The sequence below is a fragment of the Brassica rapa genome, chromosome A03, assembly GCF_000309985.2.
Source record: "Brassica rapa cultivar Chiifu-401-42 chromosome A03, CAAS_Brap_v3.01, whole genome shotgun sequence".
Classification (NCBI taxonomy): Eukaryota; Viridiplantae; Streptophyta; class Magnoliopsida; order Brassicales; family Brassicaceae; genus Brassica; species Brassica rapa.
Window position 1 is genome coordinate 10,001,071 of NC_024797.2, and position 27,728 is coordinate 10,028,798.

Here is a 27,728-nt window from a genome sequence, read left to right on the forward strand (position 1 = left end):
GAATGAGCCAGAAAATAGGAAACAGAAAACCGCAATTCAGTGTTCTCTTCTCATTGACAGAAAGAGTTCATTAACTTCATTGACATACCAAGCTCAATAAAGCATATAACAGGTCTTAACAGAATATGGCTAACACTACAAAGGCTGTCTCCAATTATCGAGAGCATCATCAGAGATGCGTTGTAATAACTCTATTATTGTCCACGTTTTCTTTCTACTAAAGTGACCACAAAATAATTGTTCCCTTTTAAAGATTCTAGCCTACCATCATATCATTTGCTCTGTCTGTCGTTCAAAGATTATATAGCTGTACAATTATAGAAACTCAAACTGTACTTAGTAGTAACACACAATAACTACCAAAGAGGTTTATACCTAATCAAATCAATCTCACTAAACCCTAAAGCTTTTATGTATCAATTTACTCGCATAGATTAAAGAATATAATCATTATTACACTGAAGAACACAAAAAAAATGTGAAAAATTCAAACAAGAGGGTTTTGTCTTTTAATGTTTTGTTTTTTTTTTTACCTTAAGATAAATTAAGCTAATAGAGCTAATGTCGTCTCCTTGAAGAAGAAGCAGTCCTGAACATAGAAAACGACGAACTGCTCCTCCGGGTTGATCTCGACCCGGACCCCGATCCAGCAGCTACGGATCCAGACGACCCGCTGAAACATCCGAAAAGTCTCATAATCCGACCCGCAAACCCGCCGGATCTCTCTCTACTACCACCACCTCCTTCTCTCCCTCCTCTTCTCGAACCCCACGCCACTCTCCTCGGAAGCCTCTCGTCTCCGAGCCTCCCGCCGTCGACCTCCGTGTACACCACCGGCATCATCCTATCTCCTCCCCTCCATCCTCCGGGGATCCTCCCCACCGCGAATCCTCCGCCCGGTAACCTCCAAATCGTCAATCCCGCAGCGGAATCCTCCTCCTCTTCGTTTACCACCGCTCCGCCGCCGCCGTCATCCCCCGCCGACGGAAGCTCGTGGCGGCACACCGGACACGAGTTTCGAATCGCGAGCCAGGGGAGGATGCAATCGGGATGGTAGATGTGGTTGCACGGCATCTCCCGGGCGGCGGATTTCAACTCGAAGTTTTCTTTACAAACGGCGCAGTGAGATTGAGAATCCGATTCGAGATGGGTCGGGTCGATCTCGATCACGGGTAAAGCCTCGACGGCGGATTTAGAAGCGGGTGGGTTATCACATGAGTTGTTGTTGTTGGCTGTGAGTTCGATCTGAGAGATCTGATCTAACAGCCGATCGAATCCGGAGCCTAAGAGAAACTCCGTCATGCTCGGCGGCAACGGTCTGAGGCCTGAGTCGGTGCCGTCGTCGTAGTACATCTGGAAAGCGGATTCGGAGGGGTTAGATCCGCCGCGGAGGACGATGACGGGGTTGGGAGAGCGGTTGCTTGAGTTGCTTCTTGTGCGGGTGACGGTGGGAGGAGGAGGAGGAGGGCTGTTCTCCGCCGTGTGCATGGAGGAGGAGGAGGAGGAAGGGGGAGGGAAGCGCGTGGGGCTGCGGTGGTGACGGAGGAAGGAGGAGGGAGGTGTGAAATCGAGGGATTGTTGGATGTGTTCGAGGAAGCCTCCGTCGCAGTCGGGGCAGGAGATGGAGTCGGAGACCCAGACGAAGCGGCTGCAGCTGTAACACCAGTACGATCCGGAAGAAGACATGGTGAGAATGGAATCGAAATCAAAAGAACATCTGGGAGAGTTTTTGATTGATTGACTAAACGGAGAAGAAGAAGAGGAGAGAGAGAGGGGATGAGGAGGGGAAAGGGACGGTCGTGGTTTGTCTTAACAAGAAACCGTCCAACTCGTGTGTTGTCACGTTCTCTTTCTCATGTCTCTTCCTCCTCTCTTTTTTTTTTTTTTTTCTTTCTTTAATCTTTTGGTTGTTTGTTGCTGCTATTAAACAAAAACTGTTTTTAATACGTTTTCTTCTTTCTTATCTCGCGTTACCTTTTTTTATACAAACTGTTCCAAAACTGATTATAGTAAAACAAAATTTAAATCGTACAGGTATGGAAAGTAAATAAAATGATTTAAGAAAGAGTTGATTACATTATAGGACACATTTAGTCTTTCTCTTACACTAGAAGACACATACCACATGTGAGACACTTTTTGGTGGGACCTAATGTTTAGTTTGACAAAAACGCCCTTGTGATAAACTTTTACCGAAAAGTTTGTGTTTCTAGTTTAGTTATTACTTTTTGTCTTTGGTGGTTTGGTTAGTCAAAGATTTATTTTTAGGTCGTTTCTTTTGTTGTTTGAATTTTTTTTAAGAACAAATATTTTGGTTATACATGTGGATGTTAATGTTACTGTGTCCACAGATAAAAACGATTTTTGAAATTTGTGGATAGTACATAATTTTATTATATGCGGATACTACGTCGAAGTGGGTTGCGCTATTATTTTGTATTTGAACAAAGGTTTTTATTATGTTGCGTATGTGGATGCCAATGTGTACACTGATAAAAATGGAGGTTTCTTACTAACTTCAAACATGTCCAGGAAGAAAAAAAAGTGCGAGTGTTGAAAAACAACCACATACAAAGCCATCCTCAGATATATCAATCAACTGGTAGTCAATACGGTTCACATGTGGAACCTAACAAAGAGAAAAACAATCTGAGTCAGATCATATATGTCGTATATATAAAACCAATCTTGTTAAAGTTTGTTGTTCTAAGACTTAAAACCCAATTGTGGGAAGAAAGAATATCTTCGAGCTTCTTGGCAGTGAAGATATCAATGGTAACAAAGTGACTTTGAAAAGACTAGTGAAGAAGATGAAGCTGGTTCTGGCGCTACTAATACGGAAGGGAAGCCTATGATTCCGATAGTTAACACGGTGGAGAAACCATGCCCGCAATTAGAGATCGAGATCGATCGTCATCACTTTTCTCCAAGAGCTCCTCGTTAAAGTTTGTGGATGTGTCCTCCTATAAGTCCAAAACTCCATAGCTTAATGTATATTACATAGCAGGAGATAGATAAACAGAGAGTTAGAAAGCTGACCAACTTTAGCTCCTTTCTCAACGACGCATATTGACAGATCAGTGTTCTTCTCCTGACATAGCTGCTTCGATCGTATTGCAGCAGGTGGACCAGCCTGTCCAGCTCCAATGTTCAGAACGTCAAACTCTATAGCCCTCGACTTTGAGCTGGCAGCTCGCGACTTTCGACGAAACGGAATAAGGATACCCAGATCGAGAAAGGAGTAGATTAGCAGGGTGTGAGGTCCTTGGAGAAGGAGGAGGAGACTGAAGCTTTAACATCAAACAACTCGTTTGGAGTAGTCGTGTGAACAATACGGGGCCAATTAAGATTCGTGGACGGATGATGCATGGATGAGTGATGTGTGGACGTTTGTTGTGTGGACGGGTGATGCGTGGACGGGTGATGTGTGAACGTAAAGATCGTCACTTTCCTAGGGGTTGTCTTTGTGACAGAATCTCCGCCGTAAAGATCGGTACTTTCCTCGTCTCCACCACCAGGTTTGGTCTCAGGCCCATTGTCCATGGCTTCCTCTCACTTATAATGAACCTGAGAAAATACAAACCTCGTCACTGGTACAGATCTCGCTCGCTGGATCTCCTAAACCTCTCTCTGATCGTGCTTCTGAATCCTCATATTCTCTCATGGGAACAACCATTCCACTGTCAATCTAACTTCTTCTTGTCCTACATCTTTGTATTTTTTGTTGTTGTTGTAATTGTCTTCTCTGTTCTCTTCTTATTATCCAAGATATGGTTCATCTAGGATTCTAGGGAAGATAAAGATTTGATGGAAGAAGCACTGGCATTTTCGCAAACACTTGGCAGAGCGCTTTAAGAGCACTAAGACCACTGAATCCACCTCTCAAAACCAGATTTTGAGCGTAAGCGAAAGATCTGCAGCAACTCACGACATCAAGATCACAATCAGATCGAGACTCTTAATAGACACATATACTCAAATCGAGACTTACACGCGACTGGTAGACTGAAAGGAAGAGTCGGAATCCCCATGAATTGGGGACACAGCTCCGATCAAGAATCGCCGCTGTGTCAATACCGGATAAAATTTAACACTGATTCTTCTGGGACTAGAGCCATCAACTGGGTGTAGAAGGAAGTGACGATCCCTGAAAACTTGATGCAGAAAACAATGGAGGTGGGCACTGCCATAACTTTGCTTACCACATACTAGTGAGAGTTGAAGGAGGGAGAGAGATGTATGATGGATCTCTCATCTCTCATAAAGCTAACGCCTTTAAACAAAAATTTTATAGAAAATATTATATTTGCGTCTAGAAAATAATTTCTGAGTTGAAACTTAAAAGAAGGGTAAGATGGACAATAAACACTCAGAATGTGTCTCTCAAGTGGAATGTGACTTGGGATGAAATTGTAAAGTGATAAAGTGCCTTAGAGAGTAAAAATTTCTTTAAGAAATTAGCGATGATTTGATGGCATAGCTAAACTCCACATTAGAATCAAGAGATCTGAGGTGTATTAATTAAAGAATAATGAAAATCATAGGTTATGACATAATTTAATAAGAGAGTAATGAGAATTTCCTAAGTAAGCCCATTACATTTAAAATAAGAGCCCATTAAAACTTTTTAACTTTGCCTCAAAAGTCTTTTCTTACACTTCTCGGTCTTGCAGTTTTATTTTTTCTAAGAGCAATCTCAACCCTTTGTTATTTTCACCTCTATAATAGCATTTATAGGTTAAATTGTTCCAAACCACCTCTATTTCTTCCTCTATAATAGAGATCGATCTCTATTTTTTACTCTATTTATAAAGGAAGAAATAGCATTCCTCTATTTTTTACTCTATATTTTAGAGATTGCTATTTTAGGGGAATACATTGGAGCATATCTCACCTCTATTATAGAGTTCCCCTATTTTAGAGGTGAAAATAGCAAAATACATTGGAAATGGTCTAATTACTAGGTTCGGGCCTAGTCCCTCCATGCCCGAAACTACAACATGTGATATTAGTTCTGTCATATCAGTCACTCAAATTGGGACTTCTGGGTCGGTATTACAGGTTCGGGTAGAAGCCTAGTCGCTCCATGCGCATGCCCGCATGTAATATTAGTTCTGTCACATCAAGTCACTCAAACTGGGACCTCTAACACAATGGTCAGAATCTTTTCCAATTGTGTTAATGACTTCTGGTTCGTTCGGTTTTATCAGTTTTGGAGCGATTTGATCATTTGCAGGTACGCTTCACAACGTCTTCTTCTTCGTTGCAGATTCTGTTTTTTTTTTTCCCTTGGTCAAAGCAGATTCTGTCTTTCTTCTCTGAATTTTGATAGGTTACCTGAATAATATGCATACAGATTAGTTTTGATTAAATGGCTCATAATCATCATATGCACTCTGCACTTTGATTCATGGAAATCGAATCATTCTCTTTCACATCACTATCCTTCTTTTGTAATATAGAAATTTCTCACCGATCTATAATTGCATCAGACCATTCTAGAAACCTTTCTTTTGTGCATGTTCATCGTGATTCTCTTTAGCTTCATTGATTCTTCTTTACTTTGAAATGCATTACATTAACTTGTTTCGAGTTATGTTCATACATTTTCATCATCATCGTATGCACTCATGCTTTACCTTGTAAATGTAGATACATTTTCTGGCTAAGTAGTTTGGGAGTGATAGAAGAGTGCAGTTGATGCACATTGAAAGAAGAAACGTGAAAGATATTAAGGAAAAAGTGCCACATCAAAGTTGTAAGAGATAGTAACAGCTTATTGTCAGTTGGTTTTGAATTTAAATTTCATCAAATTTAATATGGAACAACTCAACCTGATCTACAATCGATTCGTCAAATATTCCGAGACTATGGCCAAAGAACTATAGTTGGAATGCCATCTACTTAATAAAGCAAACAAAAAGTTGAGAAATGGTTTATGACAAGGGAATCTTACAATATTAATGTTTGCACATGATCACAAAAAAAGAGAGTACATGAAGCAATCCAAAATTACACAAAAGGCAACAAAAAAGAGAGACAGTAGTAGAAACACAGCAACTTAACAAAGGGGAAACTCAAAAGTTGTAGACACAAGTTCCATCATCACTTCTAGCTGTTGGATCAAAGTTGTCGGCTTGAGGATCAGTACACCCTTCTGGAACAGGAAGGTTCACTTGCTGTGCTGCTTTACCTGCAAGGCAAGTTACACCCATTTCAAAAACCCTAATTCCATTTTTATGCTCTCGTTCAAAAACGAAAAACAAAGGAGTTCAAACCTCGAGTTCTAACCATAGAAAGTTCCGCGGCCAATGGCGTCCGCGTTTGCGTCTCCCAAGGCAGCCTCGTTAAGGTATTGGTCAGCAAGTTGGACTCTCTTGACGTTCTCTTGCTCCATCACAAGCATGTTTCCGTACTCCATAAGCTTCTCAAGAGTCATCGCTGGTTGCTCGAACACTGGAGGACCTTCCCTAGAGTTCACCAGCCTCTTTCCTATCTTCTCAACTCCAAGTCCCTCAACGAACTTCCTCACTTCATCATCGTACACTCTCGCCCTCAATGCACCAAAGAAATCTATCCACACAATAAAAGAATCAGAATCACATGAAAAAAAGACAATAATAACAAGTACTCGTGATCATCTTTATTACCGATAGATTGTCCAGGGAACTGGTCAACAAGCGTGACAATGTCTTCATCCTTAACGTTATCAGTCCTGAAGATACCCTTGCAGACACCAATACGGTCCTCACGTGTGGGTGCCCAGTAGAACTTCTCCATACGCCCGTCACGGATGAGAGGTGCGTAGAGAGTGGAGAAATCGTTACCGGTGACGATGATGGGGACACGTGCGTTTTCTTCCTTGTTGTACATTCCCGGGAGCTGGACGTTGGTTGGGTTATCAGCAATGTTCATGAGGGTTGCGTTAACCATCTGGTTGTTGACTGTGTACTGAGTAGTACCACCCATACGACCAGCACCAGCGTCGAGATCGTTGATGAATAGACAACACATTTTTCCCTTTTTGATCATGTCTGCTGCTTCACGGTACCTTTGACGGATCAGCTTGGCTGGTTCTCCTGCGTTTCCACTCTCAAGCTCTCCAGCACTCATCATGATTGGGCTGCAAAAAAGGATTTAACCATTTTAATATTTTAGTTATTATTATTGTCAAATTCACTTTTTTTTTATTGTTATTGATTTTGTTTTTTGTTTTTTTTTTGTAACATGTTATTGATTTTTGTTATCATTTGGTTTACTCAAACATTCTATTTTTCTATTGAATTTTCAAGACAAATATAAATTCTAACTTTGTGGGATAAAATGTGACTGGAACCTGTTATATAGATTAGAGAGAGAGAAGACTCACTTGATGCCCATCTTGGCCATGACAAGCTCACACTGGAAGGATTTACCTTGACCTTTGCCTCCCCAAATACCCAAAATAAGTGGAACCTATAAAAATAAAAGAAGTATTATACATACGTCCCATAGTCTTCAAATTGTTGATTTTTTATTATTATTAAGATTAACCTAAAAAATGTTTATGACCCCTAAATCTCAGATCCGGCCTTCTCTATGTACCTCAAGAAACTGTGATATTATTAGTTACCTTGATGTTAGGCAAGGTCAAGAAGTTCTTGGTGATGTGAACAACAAGCTTGTCCATGAAAGCAGGAGCAATGTAAAGCCCATCCATCATGTTGTCCAAGTTGTACCTATTTATCAACAAGAAGAAACAATTTTAAAAAATCCTAACCTTATGGGAACTAATGAGAGGTCTCTAAGAGAGATGAACAACTTACTGCTTAAGACCTTGGCTAATGTACTCATAGGAGCTAAGAACGGCATTGTGAGTTCCGGTTCCCATGGGAGCTTGGAAGACAGAGTCAACCATACCTTTGCCTCTGGTGATGTCTTGTTGATCATCAGACGTGTCGTAGGCAAGTCCCCTCCATCTGTCTCCATCGGTTTGTTTGTCTTCTTTGACAGCGACCACTTTGAATGATCCGTTGCTCTTCTTGTTGTTGCTCTGTGTGAATCTCGACGCGGTTACAACTTTCTTTCCCAAGAAGGTCGTAGCTGGGACTGAAGCAGCTCCTGCTCCTGACCCGTTCAAGCTCAACTACAACACACACACACAGAAACAAGCCAAACTCAGTTCTGAACTCAAACTTAGATTCTAACGACGTAGTGAAGACGGAGAAGGAGACTGGTTGAAAGTACCGGAGCTCTGTTGATGGCACCGACGGTGGAAACTGCGGCGGCCATTTCCCCACGAGTGTTGCGTCACACAAAAAGCTGAGAGAGAGAGAGAGAGATTTTGATCGGAAAAGATGGAAAATAGATGTTGGTGTGTGTGCAAGAAACTCAAGAGATTTATAAACGGAGTGATCAACAACTACTACGTTATCTCTTCTCAACTCTCTGATGCCACACGATGCGGATTGGCCAACTTGCCACGTGGCGACAGTAGGAAGCCGATGAGGATAGTACTATCTTGATTGGTCCACGTGGCACATGTTTATGAGGTTGTCGTGAAACGGTTGATATGTGCCACTGGATTTGTTTTTGGCGTCTTTTAGCTTGAAGTGAAGATTATAACACTATTTATTACCACATATTCATATGTGATCAAGAAACTTCTCTAGAACTTTTCATACAATAAAATTCCAATTTTTAGATAATGACATTACTTGGTGATGGTATTGTTCTAAATTACCAGTGCAAAGTGATTGGCCGAGAGAAATTGTCTATAGCCAATAATGTATATTTCTAATATTATCATTAACCATATGGTTAACAAACTGATCATAATTCTACCAACCGCTCACAGCTATTATTATTATTCCTTCCGTTTCGTTTTAAAGGTTATTGCAGACCTATTAAGAAAATCATTAAATTTTCTATTATATACCTATTTAGTCCTCTATACTCTACTTTATCTGTTTTTGTTATTTAACGAACTCAAAAAGAAAGATAAAATTGGAAAAACTATCAAACACTTGCATTGAAAATATAAAACTACATTTATAATAATAAAACAAATTAAAAGCATACAGCGACGTCAAAAATGAATTGGAGCGAGTATTATTTACGTTTTTCTGCACTAATATAATTAAATGTTATATAAAATGTTGAAAATACCATGGCTTGATCATCACATATTTTTGTCGGATACTGTATTTTTCACCTTAGAGAAAGTCTGAGGACTAGGCAAAGCTTTACTCAGTAAAACACCAAAAAGAAATTTACAGTCACATAATGAGAAAAAAAAATACAAACAATAAAGAGATTACCAAACAATACATTTGTGTCGTGTAAGTGCAGTAGTTTGCCTTTGTATTAAGCCTTAAGGAGACGCTTCTCGCATGTTAGAATCCTGTAACTTGCGTGAGGACCCTCGGATGTGTCACGCAGAGATGTTTGCCAACCCATTGCCTTTGTGATCTCTTGAATCTCATCCATAACATCAATTGAATCCCTAATGTATGCTCGTCCTCCAGGTCTCAGTATCCGGTCCATCTCTAACAATATGGTCGACATCTCGCATCTGATACAACCAAAGTAATCCATGAGTGTTAAACCATTACTCAGCTTTATAACTCATTGTACAAAAGTAGAAGGGCCATCATCAATGGTTGATAATTATTTACCTTTTTCTTTCTACTGAGAAGAGTCCTGATGCATGTAAGAAGTCATAGGTCCTAGGGTATGTATCAAATGGTTCACACCTGTTGCAGAATGCAAGGTTTGTTAAAAATAGTCAGAACCTTCGAAGACATGAGCTCGAAAAGCAAGAAGCATGCAATACTCTTCGAAGATTCACTAATTTTATGTTTTTGTGTGACAGATTTAAGGAGAAAAGCAGTACCAGTCGTGCATCACTCCTAATAGTCCACGATCATAAATGACAGGCAATGTATTAGGCCCGCTGATAGGAACTACATTGAGAACCCAGCAATCGAGTTTATGATCATTTAGTGCAGCTGCAAATCTGCCACAAACAAAGAGATGTTAGCTAAGAAACTAAGGTGTCATTATATATTGACATAGTACTCAACAGAGAGGTTATCGTTTCATACCCGCCAAAGCCTGCTTTCATGTCCATGACGTTTCTTAGTTTCATCTTTTTCCATTTCATGGCACGAATATAACTCCCAATTATTTCATTCCAGAATTTTGACTCTGCCTTGAATAGCTCTTTCCTAGCAATGTAGGAATCAAATGTGATCGTCTGTAGCCTATCAGGTGGAGTGTGGAGACGGTCAGGCCATGAAGGAACATTGCCTCCATATCCATTCTCAGGTATGCGACTGATACAAGGTTTCAGGTTTGTGTACCTAAAGCAAGAACAAAACAATATGAGACATAGAAAGTTTGATTTTTATGCACACATTGTCAAAGACCAAGTCTATAGGCAAACTAGATGCAATCAAACAAGCAAATTTTGTCTTTGTCTTTGTACAAAGAAAGAAAGACAAAAAGATTTCGTAGCTGTACCAGACATTATCGGGGTCATCAGATTCATCGCAGAGAGGTTGTTTGGTTCCAGCCTCACGACTCAAATAACAGGTGTTGTTGAGGGGCTTCTGCCAGATTGCAATGTATCCTTCCTTCTGTACCAGTTTCCAGCAAAGGCTATTCGTAAGATTCAGCATCTCTGCAAACCAAAACGTGAGATTAAAAGAGCAGACCATATTGGCTGAATCAAAGTAGCGAATGAAAAAAAAAAAAAACTCTCTCCATACCCACAGAGAATAAAAGGGTTGTTACCTGTCCACTGTTCTTCCAGCGCAGCTTCATGCTTATAAACAGGTTGTGCAGCCCAAGCAAAATATCCTCCAGCCCGCAGCATTCTATTGATCTCAAGGAGCAAAATTCCATCTTCATCACAAAACAAAAACAGCAGAATGAGAATTTTCTTCAGAAGGAATAGAAGCTAAAGCGTTCATATCTTTCTTCTCTACCAGGTGAAGAATCAAGTATATCAAAGAGCCTTACCATCACGGGTCCAGTTGATTCTACATCTCGAACAATGAATAAGATCAAAAGCTTGGCTTGGATACAACAAACGCCTTGTAGCAAAAGCAGCCGCCATAGCGGGCACACCACGCTCAAGAGCAAACTGAATCTGGTTCTCGTGGACATCTTTTGGCGCAACAGACATTGTCAAAACATCGCGTGACAGCAAATAAGCGCCAAAACTCGCCACACCACAACCAACATCCATAGCAACCCGAATATGCTTTCCAAACGTGATATCAGAAACCATCTGCCAACACAAACTCCACAGTTCAACATCAGATGAAAAGATGGCATAAACCAAGAACTACCACTTGTTGAAAAATGAAGCAACCTTAGACATCTGGTCCAGATACTGGTCAGCTCCATGAATAAACTGCGTTCCACCCCCAGGAAACTTGAACTTGTTCTTGTCTTTTGTGTCTCGCGAGATCCAGTTTTGTCCACCTTTGTCTTCCACAAGACGAGTATGAGGAACATTGCTGAACCACACCTATCCATAAAACAACTCTTAATCTTAAGCAAACCTCAAAAACAACAAAAACTGCAATCAGAGCCGGTCCTGAGATTTTTGGGAGTTAAAACAATTACTAAATTGTTGTTCAAAAAAAAAAAAACAATTACTAAATCATCAAATATATATCTTTTTAATCAATTTAGGAGCCTAATCATCTATCCACATTAGTAATTCAAATTATGGAGGCCGAGTAAGAGGAACATTGCTGAACCACAACTATCCGTAAAACAACTCATCTTAATCTTAAGCAAACCTCAAAAAAAAGATTGCATAGCGGAAGCTACGATAACACAATGTATATGGCTAAGCTCAGGACAGGCTCTGATTACAAGCAAATGAGTAGTACCTCGTCGCGGCTTCTAGGCCAAGGAATAGGCTGACGGTAGCCTCTAGGAGGAGGAACCAAACAGTTCAAGCCATTGCCTTTCTCAGGGCAATGCCGCTCGAACTTCTCTCCACGCTCAGTAGATTCAAGCTTCTTGATCGCATCAGCGTTATCCAAACAAGGAATGTACTCTCTCATACTCTCGGGACACATCCCGAACTTCTTGATTCTAAACCTATTAGGTTTAGACTCGCCGTCTCTTTCCGATTCCACGGTCTCCGTTTGGTTCCCCCAATCCTCCACGTTCTCGACCTCCCCCACCTCGAAATCGTCGGACATCGCGCCGTTCTCATCGACAACCCCGAAGCTCTGGATCGGAGGAGGAGGAGGAGGATTGGGCTCCGTCTCCGTCACTACCGACGGAATCGGAATCGGATTCGGCGGTGTTGTGGTTTGATTGGAAGGGATGATCGCTGATAGATTGAAGGTTTTGTTACTGTTGGGGGAAATGGAGATCTTAGGGGTCGAGGTGCCGGAGGTAGCGGAGGAGGAGAAGAAGAGGAGCTGGTGGTAGGAGTCGTTGGACCAGTGCTTGCCTAAGTAGAAGGAAGCGACGGTGAGGAGGAGTAAGGCTGAGATCTTGATGAGTGTAGGGTTTTTGAGTAGATCCGCGTTGGCTAGGGGTTTCATGATGCTTGCGTCTGAAGGGATCTCCCCCGAGAGATGTTTTGGATCTGTGCACAGTGTGTTCGTGACTCTATGAGTGTGTGTGCGACAGTAAGGCCGTGTTTGGAGTTTATTGCGTTTGGTTTAAAGTACATTTACAGAAATAATTCTCAGGATTTTCAGATTCGTTTACAAGTTGCGGCAAACACTCTGTAAGTAAATTAATTAATTGACAGTAAATGTTTATTTTCAAAAGAGGATCTTTAAAGTTTACAAACAGAGTCCTAATCTTTTCACTAGTGTTGGTAAAAAATAATAATTAGTACTTTCTTCGTTTTGCAAATTACACTTTTTGCACCGATTTAAAATGATTGAAATACATTATAATTTTATTAATTACACTTACTTACCAACAATATTTGGGATAAATAATATTATTTATAAAGTCAATATATATATATATTTTAATTAATATTAAATTTAAAGTAAGTATACATTGCATTGTAATTCTAAAATAATTTTCTTTGTTAAAACACGGTTGTATAATAGATTTAATTTGTTTAACTGGTAAATCTTATATTTTGACTAAGGATTCATTAATGTTTATACATCCAGAAGTTTGGCTTCAAACTTCAGAAAATGTAATTCATGTAGATTATGAAAAAAAAATATTGCAAGAGATCTTCAGCGTGGTGCATGCCTACATGGCGTACCATCGAACATGGATCTCATGAAACAGTTCGATGTAGCACAGTCAGACATCTATTCTGATAAGATGTGGTAGTTGTCGGTTATAGAATCATTTATGTAACATTTCTTATAGTTTTAATAGCATAATAACCACACGTTAAAAAAACTAATAAATTCTAAAAAAACATTTTAAGATCACTAGATTTTTTTTAAAACTCTTAATTTAAAATGGTTTCACTAACTGTGGATTCAAAATGCTCTCTATAAAGTATAAACAAATCAGTTAGATAACACTAAATTTTAAACAAATATTTGAAATTTATATGTAAATAATAGTGAGTTTATCATTTAAAACTCTCGATTTTTCCGGTTTCATTCACAGAGTCTGTATAAGTTGATGACAAAAAAACTCTTGATTTAATTTTAATTTTTAAACAACAGTGAATTTTGATAATCTTGATAACACTAGATCTAGATTTTTGTTATTTAATATTTACTTTTTCATTGTTTCCATACATATGGTAAAATATTAATTATAAATATGTGTATGGAGTGAAATTTAGTCTTTATTTATGTAATGTATAATTGATTAAATTATAGCAATTTCTTCATTTATAATTTTTCATAACATAAAAATGTATATCTTGTACATGTAATTTTACCAAACACAATAAACTCAAAGTATGAATTGACATAATTTGTATTACTACAGATACGTAAGTTTTAGAATTTTTACACATATTAAAAATATATTAAATTTTGATTATTAATGTATTATCTTTGTGATTGCTATTTTCTATAACTTTTAACAAATAAAAATTCAATAAACACATACAATTTATCATTAAATAATTATTAAAATCTATAAAAAAATTATAAAGCAATATCTTTTTTTTTTCCAAAACGAAGGGAGTAAACATTAACTAATTTCTTTTAGTGCGAATATCTAGCTGGACGGTTGCCACTGACATAATTCTCCACAAAAATATCGAGAATCAGAAAAGATATTTTATTAACACATCGATCATGTCTAAGTTCCACGCTCACATAATAAAAACCACCAAACATAACAAGAAAACCTAGCAACTACACAAATTATAGAAGGAAGCTAAACCCTCTAATTTCCTACAATCTCTGATACTATGGCAAACACTTCGACAAGGGTCTTGTCAGGGAAATTAAACCGGACAATGAAACCATACATCAAGATCAATATAGAGAACCAACCTACCAAGGTAAACAGAATAGGAACAAGACATATCAATCCAGTCACTGTCCCTACGCCAATGATCAATCACAAATGGTCCTTGCCAAACTTGAGAGACAAAAGTTGGCAAATTGCAACAAGGCCAGTGATGAACGACATGGTAAACACGAATACTTCCACATTCTTTCCAAACCAGAAAGTGACAAAGCAGATTAACACGGCACTTACCAGCTCCAACCCTGCCATCTCGACCGGTTCCATATCTTGAGGTGAGTCTCCAGGAGGAGGACCAGTCCTGCAAGGACCGCAACACATATACATGGCTCCTATCACTGTATATTGTATTATAAGATAATGCGCAGTGGATGTAAATGCAGTTGCAGTCGCGCCTCCCATATCGTTGGCTTTTCCAGTGAGGCAGAACATGAGGAGAGATATCGACATAGCTGCGATGGAGCAAAATAATGTTATTCCCCAAAATTTTCTACTCCCATACCTGTTTGATATCACTTCTCCTCCGGCCTCCATTTCTTCCAGTGTACTCGTTGACATATTATCTTGTTTTTTCCCGTTAACCATCTATCTCTTCATTTTAGGTTTAGCTGGGGTGCTCAAAGCTATTATATAGAGATGATCTCTTTTGAACGGAAACTGACAAAGAAACAAACTTATTTTGTAGAATATTGTATGATTGGATATGCTTAACAAAAAAATATAATGAATGAGCAAATAAACTAATTCCTAATTATCACTGGCATAACTTTATCTTTAAACCTTAAAAATAACAATCCAAAAATAATCTTTGAACTTTAAATTGAATTTTCATTTTTTTTTATTTTTATTATTAACTTTTAGTTTTCGTTAGCAATATAAAAAAATCTACTCGAATGACTTTTTTTTTGAACGAAATCTACTCGAATGATTAAACAGATGATACAAAATTACAAATACAATGTTTTGGTTAATATAAATAAAATGTGAGGTTGTAGACAAACCTTATGTGCAAGTTTATATGTCATTGTGTTTGTTGTGAGTGACATTGTGTGATTGTGAACTTGTTAAAATACATCCTTACACTTTTGGATCTACTCCAATTGTGTTTTTAAAAATATTAAGTTGACTAGTTCATACTTCATCTTTGAGCAATTTTGAATAAATCCTATATCCTAAACGTTTACATTCCAAACTCAAAATCAACTGCTGAGGATTCATATTCCTGTAATCTTGGCTCAATTTAATAATCATCTTAAGGCTAAACGAATCTAATCAATCACAGAATCAAGCGGGAGGGGGGCAACATATATTATAACAAGTTCTGTTCGGATTCAGTTCAGGTTTGTTTGAATTCAGTATGAGTTTAGTAGCATCTTCAATAACCAGTTGGATCTAATATAATTTCAAATTTTGGATCTTAATCGTGTTTCAGGTTCTAAAACATGGATTTGTACTAAGTTAGATCTGAAACTAAATTAAAAACAATGAAACAAAGACCAAAGATAAAAAAAGTTAAAATGAAAATGAAAATGAAAATCGAACTTTCATCAAACGTGATGAGAATATCAATTCATTAAAATGAAAGCCAAATGAAGAACAACATTATTGAAATGAAAACCAAAACAAGGTCCATTTAAATCAAACCAAACAAAAGAACAACATTATTAATGAAATGTAAACCAAATTTTTCAATCTTCAGTGAACGTCTTTATATCTGTCACTCAAAATTATGAGATTTTGTGATTAGTTTCAGTTAGTTTGATATTAACACCATGATAATGTAAAACAATTGTCGACTAATATGAGTAAGTGAACAACAACACAAACACGAACAACAATTCGTAAATCCATGTGCTAACGACAATTAAAGAACAAAGAAGAGACACTGAAACTTGAGAAGTGGAATCACAGATTTCAAAAATTGAAATTACAGACAACTGAAATTCTAGATTTTTTTGTTGAGAAGTTAAATTAGAGAGTATAGATAATGAAACTATCTAACAAAACTTTACAACTCTGTAAAAACAACTTAACCAGATAAACCCGAACCAAACTTCCAATTAAAACTTTCACTTTATGGTGTACTCAATGATTACATAAAAGGACAAGCACATGAATGATTCGTTGAACTCTCTGATGGAGCAGATGAAGATTTAGACGATTTCCGAAATCCCATGTTTAAGGTTTCGAATTTGAAATCACTTAATGCCCAAGGAGGAATCAGATGTATAATCTTGTTTGATTCAAGTTTATCGGGTTTTGATTTTTAGGAAGAATAAAATTTGACCCCATTCAGTTATTTTTAAAACTCATTTCGGTTCGGATATAGTAGCACATATCGCAAACCCAGATAAACCCGTTTAAATTCAGAGTCGGTTATATATCGGGTCTTGGTTATCCAAATACTTGTTTGTGATTCAAAAATACACACTTTATTTCACAAAATTGTCAATTTTGAAAAGTTTGCACGAAAAAAAAACTTGGTGAAATGCTTCAAAAATGATCATTAAAAGGAGAAAAATATAAACATATTAAAAACTAACAACTAAAAACTCTTTAAACCTATGATTTAAATTTTAAAATAAAGCGACATTGTTTATATTTGAAGCAAACCTTTCATAATATTCAGTTATCAAAACATAAATACTTCAATATTTGATCAAATACCCAAAATATATAGGAGTATTAAAATAAATATTTGATTTAATTCTTCGTGTAATAGATACTTATTTTAGGTATTCAATAGTATATTATAATATTTTGGATACTTATCTTGGATTGAATTTATGTTTGATATTTATTTTTCTTGGATTCTAAAGTTTCCAGATTTTTTTGAATACTCGATTTGTTTGAATAAAACATATAATCCAAAATATCGTAGGCAAGATCCCCATCCATGTGGTATTTATATCAGATTCGGATTCATTTTCGAGTCAAGTTCTGTCTAAATTTTTGGATTCTATTTATTTGGCCACCTTTTTTGTATCAAACATTACTTGCATTAATAAAGACACTATATCCAAATTACAATGATAAACTAAACCCGAACCGAACCGATGATCCGTCATATCAAAATCCAGTCTCATTCGGTTAAGAATAAAGATCCGAACCCGGCCCATACAATTTTTATCGGACTGGATTCCGTTCGGTTCTCGGTTCGGGTTTGGACTTTTTGCCGAGGCCTAGTTCCACAAGCAAGCCCCATTGTCTATACTAGGTTTTTTTTCCGCGCTTCGCGCGGATTATATATTATAATTTTTATTTTCTTTCATATTTTGCAACAAAAAATTACATGTCCAAGACAATAAAACATATGACAATATATAGTTTAGAGTTATTTTCTTCTAAATATTTGAACTGATAAATTCTATTTTATTATAATTTATATTACGTTGCTGATTTTGTTTTGGTTTGATGTTCTGACATGCTATAGCTTGACGATGTTGTCTCGGTATAAATTTTTATAATACTTCTCTTTAATGGGAAAAAATGTTCTTGGTTAGGACTGGATTAAGTTGGCAAGTTAATAAACGACTTCTTGTGATTGAGCTATCTCCTTTATTTTATTTTCTTCGAGTTTTATCTTTTGTACTATTTTTAATTGTTTGTTCAAGTTAATAAAATCTTCCATAGTATTGTCTGAATATTTCTGAAAAAAATCTGAGAAAAGTTTTAGTTTGTAACCATGTTTTTATAGAAATAGTGCAGTATCCGTAATATTAGAAAAACAGAAAAAAAAACTGTTTGAATTTTATTGTTACATATATTTTTAAATAAAATTTGTTGATGTAGAAATATACAAAACTATGTCTAACGTATATTTTACTATAAATAAGATGTATTTATATATGTGAAAATCATTTTTATAAATACAATGCATCTAAATAGTTCATACTAACTCTACATGTAAGAGTTGAGTGAGCATCATACTAAAATATCGTCAACCCTTACAACATGGTAGAAATAAAATCTATAAATAAGTGAATCTGCAAACTATCTCAATTTATCGACTAACAATTTTGTACTATGTCTCTTGTAAGGTCAATTTCAATGAAACACCAAAATATTAAATTCAGTATAATTTCACTCCAATGAAATATCAAATATGATATAATCTTACCAAATATCTAATATTCTATTAGAGATAAATTTACACAAAATATGATATTATCTCATCAGATTTGGTGTTTTGTGAATAGTATTATACGAAACTTAATGTAGTACTATTTATCACACAAAATACTAAAATAATATTTTATTATTTTTATTTAATTATATGTAGATTAGTGTTATTGATATTTTAACTTATAGTCAAATAAATGTATCATATTATTTTGTTTTAATTTTTACATTATTAAACCTTTATTATATAATTTTCAGTTTTAATATTAAATATTTTAGTTTTAATTAATATTTGACAAAATAAATAAATATATAAACTAACTAAAAGAAACACAAATAAAATACATAAAGAGTGATAACATAAATAACCATTTTTTATAAATAAACATAAAATATAAATCACATAAAATTGAAATATTAATAATATAAATATTAGTTTTGGTGTTGTTTTATGTTGTATAGAATTTGGTGTTATCAGTCATGGTTAGAGCTGCTCTAAAACAACCCTAGCTCCACTAAAACAAAGAACTCAATATTTCCAAACGCATACAAAACTTATATTTCCAAGAAACACAAGTATCCTTTGCCATATGTTTTATTTCGTCACCGACAAAGAGCTATTTAATGTTTCACTACAAAATATAAATAAATTTTACTCCAAGCGTTTAAGTTTAATTATCGTTGTGAAGTTAATTTTTTCTTTTAAAATAAGTATCGTTTTATAATTTAATACAAAATTTATTGATTTTATATTTCAATCTTGTTTTTCATTGGTTGAAATGTGATTAAGTGTATTGGTAGTGATGTTTTTATTTTAAATATATGTAAAATTAAATGTTTTCTTAATCTGTGTGTTCAAGTCTAAAACAACAATTAAAATGAAATAGAGTGACATTTTTCCATTACATAACCATTTGACATTAATAAATTATACTTATTTCGGTTTAATTGTATAATACTCAAATATATTTTTATTTAATGTGTAATTAATTTAATAAAAATAATTTAATCAAAATCTATTAGTTATTCAAAACGATGAAAAATAGATTAATGTTCAAAATTATTATTGGAATTGTAGGAGGGCAATTTTTTTATACCAAAAAAAAAAACTTAAAATAACACTCTATATGTAACATGGAGTATATAACAAAATTAGTATTTGGCATGAAAGAGCTATTTTAGCCAATTCTCGATCATATTATACTTAATAAAATACTACTTTAATTTTTTGGAAAACCTCTATGATTCAGTGTAATCTAATAGTTGTACGCACATCAAACTTTATTAATCAATTTTTTTGTAGTTCCGATATAAAGAAGGAACAATATGATGAAATTATTCATTAATCTGTAATTCCAAAAACAGTTATATGTTCATCAAATATAAAATAGTTAAATGATAAATTGATGTCTTAGCCTAATAATATGACACCATAAAATTGAAGTACTCGGTGAAAAATATATATTTAAATTATTTTTATTTAGAATAATTTAACCGTAACTGTTTACGTACGTCAACTATAATTATTTGACAATAACTGATTTTTTCATTCTCTTGTAAGAGCACCAGCATCAGTACATTCCTCAACTCAAAGCTGCACATTCAGACGTCCTTTCATATTTTATGGGGATCGCATACGTAACTTCTCCGCCAATCACACTTGCATGATTCTGCTGTAATATTGATGGAGTTGGAATTTTCTCACTTGGACAAAGAAAATCTCAATAGGAACCTCAGAGTTCCTGAAAAAGAGGGGGCAAAGAAGAGACCCCAAGGGCATGATCACCGGGGTTTACATTGGATTGGTTGTTGTAGCTGCAACTCAGTCATACTGATACACTGGCTATGTTCTTGAGGAACTCTAATACCATTTAGTTTTTTCACAATGTTTGTTCTTCGTGTTCTGTTTCCTCTTCGGTTCCAGTATTGCTATCATCAATAGCGGAAGTTAGTGAGCTAAGAAGCTGTAGAACACGGAAACAGGAAGCGCCTTCAATTGATCATGTAATACGCTTCATATTCTCTGTTTTGCTCAATGTTGCCAGCCCACACCTCGCATGCAGATGAGGCAATCAACCCACTCGCCAACTGAGCAAAGAGCTGAACAAAGGGCTAGCGTTTGAGCAACCATTTTTGGCAAACCTTTGGATATGATTTGTCCACCTGTCATTGCGATATGCAGCTTCCGCTGCTTCTGGGGACAGTATTTCATTTACCTCCTATAACAGTTAGAGAAAAATTAATGAATGAATTTCGAAAATATTGATGAGCTAACTATGTTGTGATGGTAGACTAACCAACATAAGATAAATAGATATTTATACTATGGTGTTTTTCTTGTTCAACATCGTCATTAGAAGATACGATATACAACAAATTCATTTCGCTAATAGTCAATCTGGTATTACCTCTCTATGTTTGAATTTGAGTGTCATTCTTCATCTGCCAAAGATTCCATGCCAGGATGCTCAAGTCAATGGTGTGGCTTATATGAAGTGAAAGCATCATTAACCAAGATCCATCCACCAACCGATGATCCCTCGCCTCTTCTGCTTTCTCAAACACATTTTTTGGCACCACGTTCTTGATTTTCTTGGATAATCCCAAGTGGATAATTCTCGGTCATTTACCTAGTAAACCATATCAACTCGAGCACATTAGATCAAAGAGGATACCATATTCTATCCAACAAACAGCCAACTTATCATTCCTTAAATAAGCGGGAGAGTCATCAGCGTGGAAACAAAAAAATCAAAATAAACTGTCCAAGAAAACTGATTTACCTTCTGCATCCGATGCTGAAAATTGAAAGAGAGTTTTGACAATTTTAGGGATGTATGCTCAGCTATGCAAAATAGGCAAGTGATGTTCCTAATCACATTCACCTTGGGAACATAATTCAACTGTAAAGCTAGAAGGAACAGAGAAACACATGGAAGGGTTTTGTTTTAGTCGGATGAGATAGTATTTCACTGCAATGAAATGATCCTAAAGGCTGCTCAAGATGTACTGGTTCTGGAAACTCACCACCTCTGACTTGGGAGCTCCATGGCGGAGAAAAACAGCATTGAATTTGTTTTCTTAGACGTGTGTGTCAGCTGTGAAATCAGAAGGACAAAATTTTCATTCATCAAATGTATCATATCTAAAGCTGTCTTCCTCATAGATTCCACATCTCTAGCGTTTTGTTCTGTTAAAGTTGGGTTAGTGGCTGAAAATAGCAAAACCAAAACAGATATATCACAAAGACAGTGATGATAATGACCTTAAAAATAAGGCAACCTATTATAATCTAGTCGCCTTTTATAATGGAGAAATGCAGTAAGAATACCTCAATCCTAAGGACATTGGACAATAGATAAGAACGAAGGAAAGATGCAGCCTTTTTTGCACTGGGTCAAGATAAAACAAAACCTTACAATTGACCAAAAAAAAACAAAAAAACAAAACTTTACAGATGTCGAAAATTCTTCCTTTAGCTATATAAAAATCAGAACAAAAATGAGCAAGAAACCAGCTGTCTCACGATTGATCTACATTCCGAAAGAGAAATACGAACCTACCATGATTCATGGCCTCTGAAAATATAAAGCACGTTTGTTATTTTCAGATCAGGAACACTGTTTTCTTCTCTCCTTTGCATTGTAAATAGACTATAGGCTTAGTCAAGAACCACTCGTCGATCTTGATAATCCGAGTCTAGTGTAACTTCTTGTGATACTATTGTCCTGTGAACCATCACAATTTAATTAGAAACTGTCATCCTCGAGAAGCAGTGTAATTCAAAAGCTGAAAAGAGATTAGATTAAATTTCTTACAAACGGAGAGACAATTGTCTTTTATGTGGGAATGACCCCAGGAATATGAAACACTATACAAAACCTCGAAAATCCCAGAAAGCCGATGGGATATGGATCTGTATCCGATGAAGGTATAAGAAGGAGAAACTATACGCAAAGCCAGGATCTGTAAAATCAAAAGAAGTGGAAAAGTCATTAACAATTTAACACTGCAAGTCTGCAACAACCATGTATCTGTTTCAACTCACGTTAAATTAAAACATTCTTTCTACTCACTATTAGCAGCTGTTTCACAGAAATGTTCCGGCGAAAGGGCATCTCACACATCACTATCTGTCTCAAATCTCTGCCTCGCATTCTCAATAATATCCTCACCATTTTTCTCTTCAGTTTTCGTACCACTTTTATGACATCAGTTTCTGACAGCCGTATCTGGCTTACATGCCACCTTCGTTTCCTAGTCTCCTAGATATAGATTAACCGGAATCGGAGCTCCGCCTTTCCCTAGCCAGGAGATTCGTTGTTGAAGAATTGAGCAATAGAGCCATGCCGGTTGATTTCTCCGTTCTGGCAATCTGGCAATGGTAGCCATATGCTGCTGTGAATATTTGGTTATGGTGAATTAGGTGAGAAGAGTCTCTGAATAGAGGTCTATATAAGGTTGAGGTTGAGGCTTCGTAACAGTTGCATGGCCATCGATTGTTGCAGTCAATAATGAAGCCTTATGACTTGAATGTGGGAAGCCGCTGTTACAGAGGAGTAATGAAGAGATCAAAACTGCAGGATTACTCCGAAGTAAATGGAAAGACGAAGAGGATTAGTCGGTCTGTTTACCGAAAGTTTTGGCCAAGGCGTGAAATAAAACATTATAATATGTCAAAATGTCTTCGAGAAAGCCTAATATCAAAACGTTTTCTTGTGGCTTACATGTCACCTATTGATTGGCTGATTTTTTAATCTGAGGTGGACATCCTCTCCTTTGAGTATATCTCCCTTTTAGTATTGTTAGATTATAGGTTATCAATCTCCAATCCATGGACTTCGTTCACCCACCAATTTCAAAATCGGTAAAAACTACTCATAACGCGACGGCGAACATGAGCACTGCGGTTGCAGATCACCCAAATTCAGATTCCACCTCTACAACGGTCATGGAGACGGTGAACGGTTCGCACCAGTTCACGATCAAGGGCTACTCTCTAGCCAAAGGCATGGGCCCAGGGAGATACATACAGAGCGACGTCTTCTCCATCGCCGGATACGACTGGGCGATCTACTTCTACCCCGACGGGAAGAACCCTGAGGACAACTCGGCGTACGTCTCTTTCTTCATCGCGCTCGCCAGTGATTCTAGCGACATTAGGGCTTTGTTCGAGCTCACGTTGATGGATCAGAGTGGTAAAGGGAGGCATAAGGTGCATAGTCACTTTGATCGGACGCTTGAAGGTGGTCCTTATACGCTTAAGTGTAAAGGTAGCATGTGGTGAGTTTCTGGTTTCTTGTAATGTTTTGTCTTCTGTTTGAATTGCATGTTTGTGTTGAAGAAGGGAAGTGTTGTTATTGGTTTCATGTCTGAATCAGTTCTGTGATGTTTGTCTTCTGTTTGAATTGCATGTCGGTGCTTGAAACAGGGAACTGTTGTTATTGGTTTTATGTCTGAAGCATTTCTGTAATGTTTTGTCTTCTGCTTGAAGAAAGGAACTGTTGTCAGACTTTGGAAGCTATAAACATTTTAGTATTAGTCTTAATATTTTTTTTTCATAATTTAGAGGTCACCAAACCTATATATATATATTAGTTCTTTAAAATCTGAGGATGAATATGAATGTTTCATCTGGTTGTGCACAAGACCGGCCCTGACTGTTATTAGTTTCATTTCCGAATCACTTCTGTAATGTTTGTCTTGTGCTTGAATTGCATGTTGGTTTTTTAATAAGGGACCTGTTGTTATTGGTTTCATGTCGGAAACACTTCAGAAGTAGGGAACATTTTGCATGTGTTTACTTAGTTGAACTCGTTTTCTGCATCATTTGTTGAGTTCTTTCCATTGAACTACATCAAGTAGCTACGGTAAAATGAGATCTCCTTCTAACATATGACTTACCATTACGAGTTTCAGGGGTTACAAACGCTTTTTAAGACGAACAGCTTTAGAAGCCTCTGATTACTTAAAGGATGATTCTCTCGTCATCAATTGTACAGTTGGCGTTGTCAGAGCCCGGCTCGAGGTTCCGAAACAGTTTGGCGTTGTGCTGCCCTCGTCTGATATGGGTCAGGGGTTGAAAGACTTGATAGATTCTGAAGTTGGCTGCGACATAGCTTTCCAAGTCGGAGACGAGACTTACAAAGCTCACAAACTCATCCTCGCAGCACGCTCGCCGGTTTTCAGAGCTCAGTTCTATGGACCAATAGGGAACAACAACGTGGAGAGGATAGTGATAGAGGACATCGAGCCTTCTATCTTTAAGGTAATGTTATTTTCATTATCACATTGTGGATGGATAGTTTTACTGACTTGGGATGTGGTGATTTTATAGGCTATGCTTAGCTTCATCTACACCGATGGACTCCCTGATGTGCACGAGATTACGGGGTCAGCTTCTGCGAGTTTAATCACGAACATGATACAACATCTCTTGGCGGCTGCTGACCTCTATGACCTTGGAAGGTTAAAGGTGTTATGCGAAGTTTTTCTATGTGAGAAACTAAATGTTGATAATGTGGCAACAACACTTGCACTGGCTGAACAGCACCAACTGTCAGAGCTCAAAGCCTTCTGCTTAAAGTTTGTTACATCTCCAGGAAACTTGCGAGGTGAGTGTTGCATATATATTGAGTTTCATTTTTGTTTTCCAGTCTGCATTTTTATATGCCTATGTCGTATATATATCAGGTTTATACATACTACTAATGCTGTAAGCTTTGTTTGAGAGTGCTGCCATGAAATTTTTGTCAATAACCTGCTTTGATTTTGGGAAGCAATAGGAGTAATTGAGAGAAAAATGAAGTAGTCCATATGTTATAAAGATTCCAGATGAAATTTAAGCCTTTTTGTTTCTCTCGTATACTGATCATCTGGTTCTGTGTGTTTTCTTTGATTCGGTGTATATATTGGTATGTGGTGCTTGTTCCAATAATTATTCATTACAGATGTGTAATGTATTACTATCAATCGAAGTTATGTGAGCTAATTCGTTTTTTTTTTGTTCAACAATGAGCTAATTCGTTATTTTTGTATATTTTACTTATAGTTAATCTTGCTAGTATACTGAAATTTCTAGTTTCTTGTCTTATGTTCAATTTGGATATAGGAGACTCGATGTTTGATTAGACGGCCTGAAGTTTATCGTCCTCAATTAGGTGCGAAAATTATTTATTTTCTTCGACTAGTTTTGTAGACCAACCAGTTTAAAGTCTACAATGCCTAGGCATATGGGTAACTTATCTTTGCACTCTGGAAGATAGAGATGTTTAAGGAATGTCCTCGTCTTAATGTTTTTTTTTATTTCCTGGTCTTAATGTTGAGTTTCAGCAAGTGCTGGTATTCACATCTAAAAGACAGTACATACATTTGCTGAACTTGACTGAAACCAGTAGATATATGTATAATTTTTTTCCAAATATGGTGAACTTTTTTATTATGTTTCAAAGATATTATCCCTGAAGAGAATCCAGTAAAAAAAAACTAAAAAGTAGGTAATGTGTGTGTGTTGGTGCAGCTGTAATGAAGTCTGAAGGGTTCAAGCACTTGAACCAGAGCTGTCCCTCTATGTTGTCTGAGCTGCTGAGCACGGTTGCAGCAGGGGATAAGATCTTGACGAGTGAACAAGCAAGCAAGAAAAGAAGTCTGTGTAGTAGTGTGTTAGCCTATGATACAAATGCTGCGAGGCAACTGAGGAGGAGGACATAGGGGTCCGATCCAAATGCAATGAAACTTTGCGCAGGTCAGCTTACTCTTACTGATCTGGAAGCAAAGCAGACACCGAATCTGGTCTTTGGTAGAGTTTTATTGCAATGGAATAATTTGTTCCTAGTATGTATAAAGCGTATAGGCAAAAGACCTCCTTTTTTTGTCCTTCTTAAGTTCTCTTCAGTTTTTGAACTTGGCTTTGTGTGATTCTTAGAAGCATAATACACTCTTAATTAACAGTCTTATGAAAGGGAGAAATGTTTAACTGTTACCAAAGGCCATAACACTTGAAAGTGAAGAATTTAAAGTAACTTAGCAAGGACTCCATAGATTGTGTTTCAAGTAAATACATACTAATACTCTGTATAATTCGCTAATTACCCCCTTGGCATCTCCCATTATTGTTGCTTCCTGATGAAAACAACATATTTTGTCATAATTTGTAAATGAAGACCAAATTAAAGAAGCAAAACGTGCTTATAAAACTTCTATGCATTACTCAGATGTCTCTGAAGTAGTATAGTTACTTATTGGCAAAAAAAACTCTATCCATTTCTTCTTATAAAATCTCTAAATTAAATTCCTAACTAAAACCTTAAACCCTTAATTATCTTCTAGGGGTTTAATCTCTAAGAAAAAAAAAACTCTTAAATCATTCCTAAAAAGTCACATTCTGTTTCAAAAACCCTAGTCCTAATCCTCCCCTTTGAAGACAATCTTTGAGATCCTCTCACTCAACTGTCTCGCTACAGGATGCCTAGTGAAGTCAATAGCGACACAAATCTCACGAGTCACCTTGTGCCTAAACATCAAAACTGTGAGAAAATCGCAATACATACTGAGCTTATACTCTTTCACAAACGTGTTCCATCCTGACATCAACACAGGCGTCTTCTCATTCCACATCTTGAACATCATCTCATGAGCCTTCCCGTCTGGTCCGTAAACCGAAACCTTAGTCCCCTCTTTCCCAAGCTGAGTATCTGATTCTTCAAAAAGAGGCATGAAGTTCTTGTCCACTTGCGCCTTACTTAGCATAAGCCTGTTTTGATCTCCCTTCACGTCGCTCATTGTTAACTGCTTCCTTATCGGTTTGCTGCATCGTCCCAACACTGCCGTGGTCGCTTCCGGTAGATTTTTTGGTGGATCGCTGGTCCATCGGAGGAGTAAGTCTAGGGTTTCTTCGGTATCATCCTTGATGATTGTCTTCTTCTTACCAGCTTGGATTCTGTCGCGCAAGAACATGAAGTGGCTTAAAGCAAAAGCAGCAGTAACCACCTCGTCCTGTTCTCGTCTCTTTTTTTCTTCTTCTGGAGTTAGTCTTTTTCTTTTTGCTCCTATCGTTGAAGTCGCCATGATATCTCTGTTTGTGTCAGCTGAAGATACCTTGAAATGCAAGGTTTCTAGGGCTTTCTCTTTTCTTTATTTCTCTTGTGAAATAAGTAAATTAGTTCCTTTATATACCGACTTGT

At 36.8% G+C, this 27,728-nt stretch overlaps 4 protein-coding genes and 2 long non-coding RNA genes across 11 annotated transcripts; 1 reads left to right on the top strand and 5 right to left on the bottom strand.

Moving 5' to 3' along the window:
- Nucleotides 1–368: 368 nt before the first annotated feature.
- On the bottom strand, nucleotides 369–2,248 carry LOC103857876 (probable E3 ubiquitin-protein ligase RHC2A). Its single transcript, XM_009135129.2, has one exon. The coding sequence runs from the start codon at nucleotides 1,684–1,686 to the stop codon at nucleotides 559–561; it is 1,128 nt and encodes a 375-aa protein (XP_009133377.1). The 5' UTR covers nucleotides 1,687–2,248; the 3' UTR covers nucleotides 369–558.
- Nucleotides 2,249–2,441: 193 nt separating this feature from the next.
- On the bottom strand, nucleotides 2,442–4,466 carry LOC108871263. The gene is made up of 2 exons (XR_004456910.1): nucleotides 3,992–4,466; nucleotides 2,442–3,914 (listed from the first exon to the last, which is right to left on the bottom strand). It is a non-coding gene; the product is annotated as an uncharacterized LOC108871263 (long non-coding RNA).
- Nucleotides 4,467–5,908: 1,442 nt separating this feature from the next.
- On the bottom strand, nucleotides 5,909–8,355 carry LOC103857877 (ribulose bisphosphate carboxylase/oxygenase activase, chloroplastic). 2 transcript variants are annotated; one of them, XM_009135130.3, is made up of 7 exons: nucleotides 8,227–8,355; nucleotides 7,806–8,125; nucleotides 7,613–7,718; nucleotides 7,370–7,455; nucleotides 6,651–7,123; nucleotides 6,292–6,573; nucleotides 5,909–6,193 (listed from the first exon to the last, which is right to left on the bottom strand). In XM_009135130.3, the coding sequence occupies exons 1-7, from the start codon at nucleotides 8,269–8,271 to the stop codon at nucleotides 6,078–6,080; spliced, it is 1,428 nt and encodes a 475-aa protein (XP_009133378.2). In that variant the 5' UTR covers nucleotides 8,272–8,355; the 3' UTR covers nucleotides 5,909–6,077. The 2 variants fall into 2 exon arrangements, with proteins under 2 accessions (XP_009133378.2, XP_009133379.2); XM_009135131.3 differs by having other exon boundaries at nucleotides 5,924–6,193; nucleotides 6,279–6,573.
- Nucleotides 8,356–9,339: 984 nt separating this feature from the next.
- LOC103857878 (probable methyltransferase PMT11) lies at nucleotides 9,340–12,667 on the bottom strand. The gene is made up of 9 exons (XM_009135132.3): nucleotides 11,889–12,667; nucleotides 11,360–11,518; nucleotides 11,005–11,275; nucleotides 10,777–10,887; nucleotides 10,504–10,663; nucleotides 10,086–10,343; nucleotides 9,875–9,997; nucleotides 9,657–9,734; nucleotides 9,340–9,553 (listed from the first exon to the last, which is right to left on the bottom strand). The coding sequence occupies exons 1-9, from the start codon at nucleotides 12,555–12,557 to the stop codon at nucleotides 9,346–9,348; spliced, it is 2,037 nt and encodes a 678-aa protein (XP_009133380.1). The 5' UTR covers nucleotides 12,558–12,667; the 3' UTR covers nucleotides 9,340–9,345.
- Nucleotides 12,668–21,916: 9,249 nt separating this feature from the next.
- Nucleotides 21,917–22,778, bottom strand: LOC103857879. Of its 3 annotated transcripts, XR_004456635.1 has the most exons (3): nucleotides 22,623–22,778; nucleotides 22,365–22,512; nucleotides 21,917–22,274 (listed from the first exon to the last, which is right to left on the bottom strand). It is a non-coding gene; the product is annotated as an uncharacterized LOC103857879 (long non-coding RNA). The 3 variants fall into 3 exon arrangements; XR_004456633.1 differs by having other exon boundaries at nucleotides 21,917–22,512; XR_004456634.1 differs by having other exon boundaries at nucleotides 21,917–22,512; nucleotides 22,595–22,778.
- A 70-nt stretch (nucleotides 22,779–22,848) lies between these two features.
- LOC103857880 (BTB/POZ and MATH domain-containing protein 3) lies at nucleotides 22,849–26,579 on the top strand. Of its 3 annotated transcripts, XM_009135134.3 has the most exons (5): nucleotides 22,850–23,829; nucleotides 24,466–24,814; nucleotides 24,884–25,160; nucleotides 25,658–25,706; nucleotides 26,066–26,579. In XM_009135134.3, exons 1-4 carry the CDS (start codon nucleotides 23,381–23,383, stop codon nucleotides 25,675–25,677), a joined length of 1,095 nt encoding a protein of 364 aa, XP_009133382.2. In that variant the 5' UTR covers nucleotides 22,850–23,380; the 3' UTR covers nucleotides 25,678–25,706; nucleotides 26,066–26,579. The 3 variants fall into 3 exon arrangements, with proteins under 3 accessions (XP_018512538.2, XP_009133382.2, XP_009133381.2); XM_018657022.2 differs by lacking the exons at nucleotides 25,658–25,706; nucleotides 26,066–26,579 and adding an exon at nucleotides 25,240–25,557 and having other exon boundaries at nucleotides 22,849–23,829; XM_009135133.3 differs by lacking the exon at nucleotides 25,658–25,706 and having other exon boundaries at nucleotides 22,857–23,829.
- The last annotated feature ends 1,149 nt before the right edge of the window (nucleotides 26,580–27,728 follow it).

Excerpts from the sequence above, each read along its gene's own strand:
- LOC103857876 (XM_009135129.2), bottom strand. The coding sequence starts at position 1,686 with ATGTCTTCTTCCGGATCGTACTGGTGTTACAGCTGCAGCCGCTTCGTC.
- LOC103857877 (XM_009135130.3), bottom strand. The coding sequence starts at position 8,271 with ATGGCCGCCGCAGTTTCCACCGTCGGTGCCATCAACAGAGCTCCG. Across the intron at positions 8,126-8,226 it reads GTGCCATCAACAGAGCTCCG|TTGAGCTTGAACGGGTCAGG; the intron begins GTACTTTCAACC and ends TGTGTGTTGTAG. Across the intron at positions 7,124-7,369 it reads ATGGCCAAGATGGGCATCAA|CCCAATCATGATGAGTGCTG; the intron begins GTGAGTCTTCTC and ends CCTTTTTTGCAG.
- LOC103857878 (XM_009135132.3), bottom strand. The coding sequence starts at position 12,557 with ATGAAACCCCTAGCCAACGCGGATCTACTCAAAAACCCTACACTCATC. Across the intron at positions 11,519-11,888 it reads GGCCTAGAAGCCGCGACGAG|GTGTGGTTCAGCAATGTTCC; the intron begins GTACTACTCATT and ends TTTTATGGATAG. Across the intron at positions 9,554-9,656 it reads TTCTCAGTAGAAAGAAAAAG|ATGCGAGATGTCGACCATAT; the intron begins GTAAATAATTAT and ends TGGTTGTATCAG.
- LOC103857880 (XM_009135133.3), top strand. The coding sequence starts at position 23,381 with ATGGACTTCGTTCACCCACCAATTTCAAAATCGGTAAAAACTACTCAT. Across the intron at positions 23,830-24,465 it reads AAGTGTAAAGGTAGCATGTG|GGGTTACAAACGCTTTTTAA; the intron begins GTGAGTTTCTGG and ends TACGAGTTTCAG. Across the intron at positions 25,161-26,065 it reads ATCTCCAGGAAACTTGCGAG|CTGTAATGAAGTCTGAAGGG; the intron begins GTGAGTGTTGCA and ends GTGTTGGTGCAG.